The 10305-nt window shown below is 41.1% G+C and overlaps 1 protein-coding gene across 4 annotated transcripts in view; it reads right to left on the bottom strand.

The window, feature by feature from the left end:
- Positions 1-7567: 7567 nt before the first annotated feature.
- Positions 7568-10305, bottom strand: part of C1H20orf96 (chromosome 1 C20orf96 homolog) — a 33967-nt gene continuing 31229 nt past the window's right edge. For 2 of the 4 annotated variants that reach the window (XM_060187975.1, XM_060187995.1), the window contains one exon: positions 7568-7950. In XM_060187975.1, coding sequence (XP_060043958.1) covers positions 7591-7950 — 360 coding nt within the window. In that variant the 3' untranslated portion in view covers positions 7568-7590. The other 2 variants (XM_060187986.1, XM_060187992.1) reach the window with 2 other exon arrangements.

Below are 10305 nucleotides of genomic sequence, written 5' to 3'. Positions count from 1 at the left end.
TTCGAGCCCCCAGCTCCCCACCTGCAGAGGAGTCGTCGCTTCACAGGAGGTGAAGTAGGTCTGCAGGTGTCTATCTTTCTATCTTTCTCTCCCCCTCTCTGTCCTCCCCTCTTCTCTATTTCTCTCTGTCCTATCCAACAACAATGACATCAATAATAACTACAACAATAAAAAACAACAAGGGCAACAAAAGGGAAAATAAATTAATAACTATTTTTTTAAATGATGACATAGGAGAAGGGTAGATAGCATAATGGTTATGCAAAGAGTCTCTCATGTCTGAGGCTCCAAAGTCTCAGGTTCAAGCCCCCACACCACCATAATCCAGAGCCTAGTAGTGCTCTGGTTAAAAAAAAAAAAATCTCCTCTACCTTATCTTGAAGCTTCAGGAAGGTATCCTTCAACAGACAATTGAGTAAAAATGTGGTGTATATACACACATGGACTACTACTCAGATACAACAACAACAAAAAAGGAAATTCTTCCATTTTCAGCAACATGGATTGACCTAGGTGTGTTTAGTAAAAATACAGCAGGAAGTGGCTGAAGGGGGTTGGAGGGAGTTCTCAGTGGTAGAGCACAGAATTTGCTTGTGTATTCAGTCCCCAGAACCACATATGCCAGAGAGATGCTCCTGGTCACTTGTTCTCTCCCTCTTTCACTAATAAAAATGAATGATAGGACTAGGGAAACAGCATAATGGTTATACATAAAGACTTTCATTGCTGAGGCATCAAGGGCCCTGTGTTCAGTCCCCAGTACCACCATAGGCCAGAGCTAAGCAGTGCTCTGGCATCTCTCTCTCTTTCTCTCATTAAAAATAAATAAATAGGGAGTCGGGCGGTAGTGCAGCAGGTTAAGCGCAGGTGGTGCAAAGTGCAAGAACTGGAGTAAGGATCCCGGATCAAGGCCCCTGCTCCCCACTTGCAGGGGAATCTCTTCACAGGTGGTGAAGCAGGTCTGAAGGTGTCTATCTTTCTCTCCCCCTTTCTGTATTCCCCTCCTCTCTCCACTTCTCTCTGTCCTATGTAACAACGACATCAACAACAATAATAACTACAACAATTAAAAAAAACAAGGGAAAATAAATAAATAAATAAATATAAAAAATTTAAAAATAAATAAAAACATTTTAAATGAATATAATAAATATTGTATGCAGAGAAAGACAAATATAAGATTTCACTTATATGTGATACATAAAAAGCAAAATAAATGACTGAAGGAAATAAATTTTTAAACTATGAGACTAAACTAGTGTTTGCCAGAAACAAAAGGGGACAGGGAGTGTGTTAACTGGGGAATCAATCATAAGGGAAAGAATAGAATTAGACATTTCTATGTATATAGGTTGATTAATAATGAAGCACACCTGAAACATACATGTTATAAAGTAGAAATAAATATACTAAAATAAAACAGCAAAAATTGAACTTTTTAATCAGGAATTATTATGCACTAAGAGCATTGTAATTATGAACAAACAAATATTTATACTATACTAGTACGTATTAAGAACATTATTCAAAATGACATTTATACTGTAGTTGTCATGTCAAAATTATCTCTTCAAATTACACAACAAGACTCATGGAAATTATGACTTTTTTATATGACAGGAAAGGAGAACTGTACATCACTAAAACATGTATAGTTTTAAGTGCCAGACTGGTAAACATCAAGTCAAGAGTTCAATCCCCCACACTGTGGCAGATTCCAGAGAAAAAAAAGATAGTAATAAGCAGTTTTAGGTTGCTACCAAATGTTTAAAAAGAAAATTAGAAATAATTTTGTAAAACACTGTTAAATCACTAATGGTAAAATTTTAATTAAAAATTAAATTGAAAGCAGAAAAGTAAACATATCATAGCCTTTACTCTCAGCAAAATATAATGAGAAATTAATATAAAGAGAAAGCCAAATGTTTACTCTGTAAAATATGAACAAAGGCACCCTAGATTCAAGGACATCACACAAAGCTAAAAGCACATAGACATGAAGGATTGAATGATAGACTCAACTTAGCTTCAATTGGCCAGTCAGCCAGGCTTAGATTTCCTGAGCAGGAAATGAAAGACTACCCTTCCAGTGTACTCAAGAGAATTTGAGAGGCAACAATTACTCTGTATCCTGACCTTAGCAGTAAAAATATTAACAGCTTCAAAGTAGTCAATTTTACTGTCATAATTTTAGAAACTAAGAAATAAAAGATATAATCACAAAAAAATGCCAATTTGGGGAAGAAAATTTAGTATACCAAAATAAAAATTATTTTTATTTATACAAATCTCATATGTATATATATTCTTTTATTTATTTTACCAGAGCATTTTTCCATTCTGGTTGATGGTGGTACCAAGGATTGAACCTGAGACCTCAAGTTTCAGGAATGAACATCTAATGTGTAAACTACTGTGCTATCTCCCTGGTCAATCACTCTTAAAGTATTAAAATACAAATTATCAAAAGCAATAATATAAGCTTCTATATATACTTAGGAGAACAGTTCTCTTATGAAGATGATTCTCCTTGGTGATTCTTTTCTGTCTTCTTCTTCCTTGCTCATTTTGCTCAAATAGTGGGTTAAGCGCAAGGACCGACGTAAGGATCCCGGTTCAAGCCCCCGGCTCCCCACCTGCATGGGAGTCGCTTCACAGGCGGTGAAGCAGGTCTGCAGGTGTCTATCTTTCTCTCCCCCTCTCTCTCTGTCTTCCCCTCCTCTCTCCATTTCTCTCTGTCCTATCCAACAACAATGACATCAATTATCACAACAATGTTAAACAACAAGGGCAACAAAAGGGAAAATAAATAAATAAATATTAAAAATAAAAAAGAAATAAAATGCTGGGAGCTGGGCAGTAGTGCATCGGGTAAAGCATAGGTGGCTCAAAATTCAAGGACCGGCATAAGGATGGAGCCCCAGGCTCCCCACCTGCAGGAGAATCACTTCACAAGCAGTGAAACAGGTCTGCAGGGTCTTTCTCTCCCTTTTCTATCTTTCCCTCCTCTCTCCATTTCTCTTTGTCCTATCCAACAACAACAACAATAATAACTACAACAATGAAACAATAAGGGCAACAAAAGGGAATAAATATTTTTAAAAAGAAATAAAATGCTATTTGCTTGTTTGTTTGCTTTTTTTAACCAGAGAACTGGTCATCTCTGGCTTTTGGTGGTATGGGGGATTGAACCTGGGACTTGGGAGTCTCAGGAATGAGGGTCTCTGTATAATCACTATGCTATCTACACTACATTTTTACCAAATAAAATGCTATTGTGAAACTGATCGTCTTTAATATTCTATTTTTCTGTGTAATTGTATACATAAGAGAAATTGACCTTGTGAGTCATCAAAATGCCAATTAACAGCAACTCTAGAAACTGATAAAAAAAATTCTCATGATAAATTGTTTATCTGATAAAATATTTATAGTGACATTATGTTCAGAAAAATGGCACATCAGCTATTTCCCAGGCATACTTTTTAAAAATATTTTTACTAGTGGTTTAATGATAGTTTATAAAATGATAAGATTTTAGGGGTAGCATTTCACACTACACCTACCACCAAAATTCTACCACCACCATAGCCATTATAATTCACAGTTTGGTTACTTTTTTTTTCAAGCTTATGTGCTTTAATTATCTATATTCCACATTTGGGCAAAGCCACTAATAGTTGTCTTTCACCTATCTACTTATTTCACGAAGTATAATCAGCTCCATTTCTTTTCCAGGCAGGCTCAGCTCTGCCTTTTGGTGGTGCTGGGAGTTCAATCTGGAAATCTTGAAGCCTAGATGTCATGTTTTTTTTGTGTCCTCTGGCTATCATTCCAAAACAAGAATATTGCAGGTGAAGATTTAGGGTATCCATTCTGGAAAAAGCTAGTAGGTCCATTCTCCAAAGGGAGGTTGGACATTTATATATATATATTTAACATGTTTCTGTTTTAAAAATATATATTAACCCCAGACCTAAAGTAATAATAACCAAACCATCAATATAAGCAGAGAGCTTATATCTGTTGCCCTTACATTCTGCATTATTCTCCAAGTGCAAATCCTAATTTTCCTAGTACAGAAGCTTTTCTAAATGTCATGAACAAAAGGGCCAATTTATAGCTAATAATAATGATAAACTAGTTCTTTTTTTTTAGTATAGCCACAGGCCCATTGGACTATAACTAAAATATGCCTACTAGCTGTCTACAAAATGGAAACCCCCGCCCCAACTCTTCATCTGCACTATTTCAGTCTTTAGGTTCATGATTGGTCAACAATTTGTTTGCTTTGTACGTCAACTCTCTTTTCAGCCACCAGGTTCCAGATGCCAGCATGATGCCAACCAGACTTCCCTAGACAGACAACCCCACCAATGTGTCCTGGAGCCCTGCTTGCCCAGAGCCCTGCCCCACTAGGGAAAGAGAAAGGCAGGATGGGAGTATGGATGGACCTGTCAACATCCATGTCAGCGGGGAAGCAATTACAGAAGCCACACCTTCCACCTTCTGCATCCCACAATGACCTTGGGTCCATACTCCCAGAGGGTTAGAGAATAGGAAAACTATCAGGGGAGGGGATGAGATATGGAGTTCTGGTGGTGGGAATTGTGTGGATTTGTGCCCCTCTTATCCTATAGTTTTGTCAATGTTTTCTTTTTATAAATAAAATAAAAATAAATAAAGCAATAAACTCGGAAAGGGAGGAAAATATTTTTATGTCTTATCCTATTAAATATGTTACTATTTTTTAAAATATTTTTATTTATTCCCTTTTGTTGCCCTTGTTTTTTTTTCTATTGTTGTAGGTTTTTTTTATTGTTGCTCTTATTGATGTCATTGTTGGATAGGACAGAAAGAAATGGAGAGAGGAGGGGAAGACAGAGAGGGGGAGAGAAAGATAGACAACTGCAGACCTGCTTCACCGCTTGTTAAGCAGCTCCCCTGCAGGTGGGGAGCCAGACGAACCTGGATCCTTATACAGGTCCTTGCACTTTACGCCATGTGCACTTAAAGCACTGTGCTACCGCCTGACTCCCTAAATGTGTTACTATTATTCTAAAAAAGAAATGATAAACTTTCACAGAAATTATCATCTCCAGTTTAAAACTCTACAATAAAACATCCTATTGGCATTTTACCAGCTAGGGATAAATATTCAATTCAAAGTCCCCAAAAGTACTAGACAGGTTGATTTTCTTGGCCTCTTATCGCCATCTGCTGGTGTTACTCTGTTCACACTATGATTCATGCATATTGATTCAATGCTAGGAAATGTAGGACATTCTTCAGGCCTTAACAGTACCTCCTAATTCTTATTAGTCAGTAGATCCAGATAAAAGTTCGCATCACTGGGAGTCTGGTGGTAGGGCAATGGGTTAAGCGCACGTGGCACAAAGCGCAAGGACCGTTGTAAGGATCCCGGTTCGAACCCTAGCTCCCCACCTGTAGGGGAGTCCCTTCACAGGCAGTGAAGCAGGTCTGCAGGTGGCTATCTTTCTCTCCCCCCTCTGTCTTCCCCTCCTCTCTCCATTTCTCTGTCCTATCTAACAACGACATCAATAACAACAATAATAATAACTACAACAACAATAAAAAAATTCACATCACAGGATAAACAGAGGTGGGTTTAGAACAGAAAAATCTGGGAGTCAGGCGGTAGCACAGAGAGTTGAGCGCATGTGGCGCAAAGCGCAAAGACCAGCATAAAGATCCCGGTTAGAGGCCCTGGCTCCCCACCTGTAGGGGAGTCCCTTCACAGGTGGTGAAGCACGTCTGCAGGTGTCTTTCTCTCCCCCCGTCTTCCCCTCCTCTCTTCATTTCTCTCTGTCCTATCTAACAATGACAACATCAATAACAACAATAACTACAACAATGAAAAACAGCAAGGACAACAAAAGAAAAAATAAATTTTAAAAAAACAAACAGGGAAATCTATAGAAATTCCTTTTACCTTACTAGCTGGGCTCACAGAAGCTCCAGGATACACTGTTCAAACAGCCCCTACTAGAGTTTAAAAAAAAAAAAATAGGGGCCAAGAGATGTGTGAGTCTCTCTGGACTGTAACCAGGGGGAAACTCCTTGAATGATAAAACAGCACTTCAGTGTTTCTCTCCCTCTCTTCATGGGTCAATAAACTGAAGGGAGAAGGCCCAAAAGGGAAGAAACAGTACCTTTATTGTTTAAGCAGAGAATTAATTACCCCCACTCCCCACAGTGGAGAGAAGTGAAATATCCTTACCAAAAACTAGGGGACCTGCCCTCTGCAATGTAGAGCATTCTTTGATGCAAATTCTCAAGACCCTAGACTGGTTCAAGGGCCTGTGATATGACAATGCCTCACAGTAAATCTTAAAACTAGCTGAAAATCCTGGGAGACACACTCCCTCTGGGACTATGAGAATATGAAAAGGAATCACACCACCAGAGATGATGATGTGCCCCAGCATGGGGCACAAGTTGTGCTGATATCAGAAAGAAAACAAAGTAGGGAAACAAAAATTGGTATTTAGTGCCCTCACATGATTCCTGGTTATCTCACCTAGACTCTACTGGACCCCTTTACTGTTTAGATCAACTTGAGCTGGGTGTTCTGTTTGGGTAACCAAGTCTCCTGACACACAGAGTGGATATGTGAGCAGCCAGAGAGACTCTGGGGAATTGCAGTGGTCTGGGCCCAGCGAAGCCAACTCTTACCAAAGAGTAGCAGGTGCAGAAGGTTTACTGATGAGTGCCCTGGGAGTTGACAACTAAAGAAAGCAGATGTATGCAAGACTGGGAGAGATCAATCTGCAATGCAGGCCCAAGGGGTTCAGAAGCAAAAATAACCCTTCCATGTTGTCCAAATTAGTTATGAGAGGACTGAACCTTTGCTTCTTAAACATGAAGCAATCACTGAATGTGGGGCAGGACTGAATCTGTATGCAATTTAAGCACACCCTGTGACCTGGCAATGAAGGATACTGCCAACAGCAACCCCAGTATCTGGAGCACTGAGTCCTTGTCTGAAGGTGAACTGGTGGCACATCACTCAGCCCACCAAGGAGAGTACATAGCAGATGGGGAACTATGCCTGACTACATCCCTGAGTGTGGATTTGTGTTCATGTCTATATGTAGCCTGCGTAAAAACAATGGAGAGAGAGCTGGGCTATAAGAGAAATGCCAGCAATAAGGAAGGCCCAGCAACCTCCCAGGCCACTGGCCTCAACAGGTATGGGCACAAACCAGGAAAGGGGTAGCTGGAGCTGCAGAGCTAGAGAGGCTCAAGCATGGGGTCACTCTGGCACTTCTTAGGTAGCTCAGAGTCCCAGCTATAGTCAGCACCTGCTCCCTCCTGATTTTAGGGCTTTGTTTTGGTTTGGGTTGTTTGTTTGTTTGTTTGTTTGTTTTGTCAGAGCACTGCTTAGCTCTGGCTTAGTATTAAGAATTGAACCTAGGACCTTGGAGTCTTGGGCATGAAAGTCTTTTGTATAAGCATGATTCTATTTCCACAGCTCTCAGTGTTTAAGACAAAGTCCATTCCTACTGTACCCTTTACAAGGTCTTGCTGATAAGTGGCAAAGAGCAAGTGCTAACACAGTTTTATTGGTTAAAAAGGAGTGGCAAGCTCTACTGAGAATTCCCACCTGTCCTGAGTAACAGCACCAACCTGGAAGAAGGGAAAGGAGGAGGGAGCCGGAAGGAAGGAAGGAAGGAAGGAAGGAAGGAAGGAAGGAAGGAAGAAGGAAGGGAAGAGAGGAAGGAAGGGAAGAGAGGAAGGAAGGGAAGAGAGGAAGGAAGCATCGAGGGATGACAGAACAGGGTCTATATGGGGACACAGTCTTGAAAGCAGACAATGTAAGGTTCCAAGTATGAGAGTGAGGGGAGGGGTGGCCCATGGCCTGACATCTAAAAGGGTAGCAGTTCTTCCACAGGGATATTGAGGGTGACTTCCATGTCTGGGGTGCACCTGAGAGGAAAGAACAAAGAAGAGTGTGAGAAGTCAAGCATGAGACACCAGAGTGGCAGGGCCACAAACCTTGCCCTCAGGAGAGCCCTGTTCTTCTGAGGAGCGTCAGTCCAAATTATAACCTGTGACTGCAAAGCCCAACTGTGTGCCTCATGTCAGAGGAGATGTACCCACATTCCCAGGTAAATATCAAAAATGGGAGGCTGGAACGTGGTGCACCTGGTTAAGTACACATAATACTAAGCACAAGGACTTGGGTGTGAGCCCTTAGCTCCCCACCTATGGAGAACGTCTGCAGGTATCCACCTTTCTCTCTTCCTCTCTATCTCCCAGCCCTCTCTCAATTTCTTTCTGTCCTATCCAATAAAAAAATAAATAAATAAGTAAAAATAAAAGAAAAAAGAAAAAAATGGAGGGCCGGGTGGTGGCGCACCTGGTTGAGCACACATGTTCCAGTGAGCAAGGAACTGGGTTCAAACCCCCAGTTCCCTCCTGCAGGAGGAAAGCTTCATGAATGGTGAAGCAGTGTTACAGGTCTCTCTCTCTCTCTCTCTCTCTCTCTCTCTCTCTTTCTATTCCCTCTTAATTTCTGGTTGTCTCTGTCCAATAAATAAATAAAGATAATAAATTTTTAAGTTTTATTTTATTATATTTATTATTTTCTCTTTTGTTGCCCTTGTTTTTTATTGTTGTTGTAGTTATTGTTATTGATGTCATCGTTGTTGGATAAGACAGAGAGAAATGGAGAGAAGATGAGAAGACAGAGAGGGGGAGAGAAAGATAGACACCTGCAGACCTGCTTCACCGCCTGTGAAGTGACTCTCCTGCAGGTGGAGAGCCACCAGGAGCAGTGGATTCATAGTGCCAACACTGAGCCCCAGCAATAACCCTGGAGGCAAAAAATAAATAGAAAAGGGAGGAGATACAACTGGTTGAGCACACATATTACAATGTGCGAGGACCCAGGTTCAAACCCTCATTCCCCACCTGCAGGGGGGAAGTTTCAGGAACAGTAAAACAGGTCTGTGGGTCTATATTAGTCTATATTATATTATATTATATTAGTCTCCCAATCTTTCCCTCTCCTCTCAGACTCTCTAATAAAAAAAGATTTAAAAAAAGGAAAAAATGGCCATTAGGAGAGGTGGATTCATTGTGCATGCACTAAGCCCATGATAACCTTGGTAACAATTTTTTAAAAAATGGAAAAGGAGACCAGAGAGATAGCTCACCTAGGAAGGCATCTGCCTTAACATGCACATGGCCCACATACAAACCTCTGGCACCACACCAGAAGTAATGGCACCAGGAGAATCTTCATGGTATGGTGTCTGTCCCTCTGTGTGTGTCTGTCTCTATCTGAAAAAGTCATCCAAGAACAATAAAATCATACATATATGAAGCAAAAAAGTGGTGGCTGTGATACGGTACACAGAAGGCAGTGAGGATGTGCACTGCCTCACCCCTTCCTCATGGTAGCAGCAGTGGTAGCTGCAGCCCAGCTGCCACAATACAACCAGTTGTCCACACCTTGGAGCTAGCTCCACACCCTTGAGGTGACCAGCCAGGAGACAGTCTCTCAGACCATGACTCATGGAGCCTCAACAGACGACATCATACCGCAAGATCAGGTAGTGCTCATGGTGAGAGCACCCTGAAAGGATGAGGCTGTCCTGGTCAATGCAGGTCAAGGCTCTGACCATGTTGGAAGGAGCCAGTAACACATTGGGAGGTAAAGTTTACAGTTTTCTCTGGCCTGTGCTAGGAAGTGAGAGGTCAGACTCCCAAGACGGCCAAACAGAGGAAGACTGGCCAGACTAAGAGGTGGCTGCAATACGATCAATCCTGTGCCAATGTTGTACCCACCTGTGGTAAGAAGGATCTCAACTCCAATGCAAACTCTTAAGTTTTTATAACTCCAGTTTTCTCTAACAACAAAATAGCACAAAATAATAATAGCACCAAAAAAAATGGGGAATAGGTTTGTCAAGACACATGTTCCCCAGCAGAGTTCTGAGGTTAAGAAACAGCAGGAGCTCAGTTCTGCAATGTTGAGGCCTCTCAGAAAAAGAACTCTCTGTGGCATCACAAGAACTGGTTTTGGAAATCTGGTTGTGTCCCCTTGAGCACATGATCTTTCTCTAAGCCTCAAGCCTCTAGCTGACAGCTACATAATAAGCACCCATTATGTGAAAGACTCTAGGTGAGACTCAGTTTCCTCATTAGTAAATTGGATAGTAACTCCAATTTCAGTTGCAGTTGCTGGCAAGTCGATTAAAGGACACTAGGTTGGCATGAACAAAGTGCTCAGCAAATGGCAGGCAATTACTCTTTCCATACAAGTAGCAATACAGT

The sequence above is a fragment of the Erinaceus europaeus genome, chromosome 1 (genome assembly GCF_950295315.1).
Source record: "Erinaceus europaeus chromosome 1, mEriEur2.1, whole genome shotgun sequence".
Classification (NCBI taxonomy): Eukaryota; Metazoa; Chordata; class Mammalia; order Eulipotyphla; family Erinaceidae; genus Erinaceus; species Erinaceus europaeus.
This window is presented reverse-complemented; position numbering and strand designations above follow the sequence as displayed.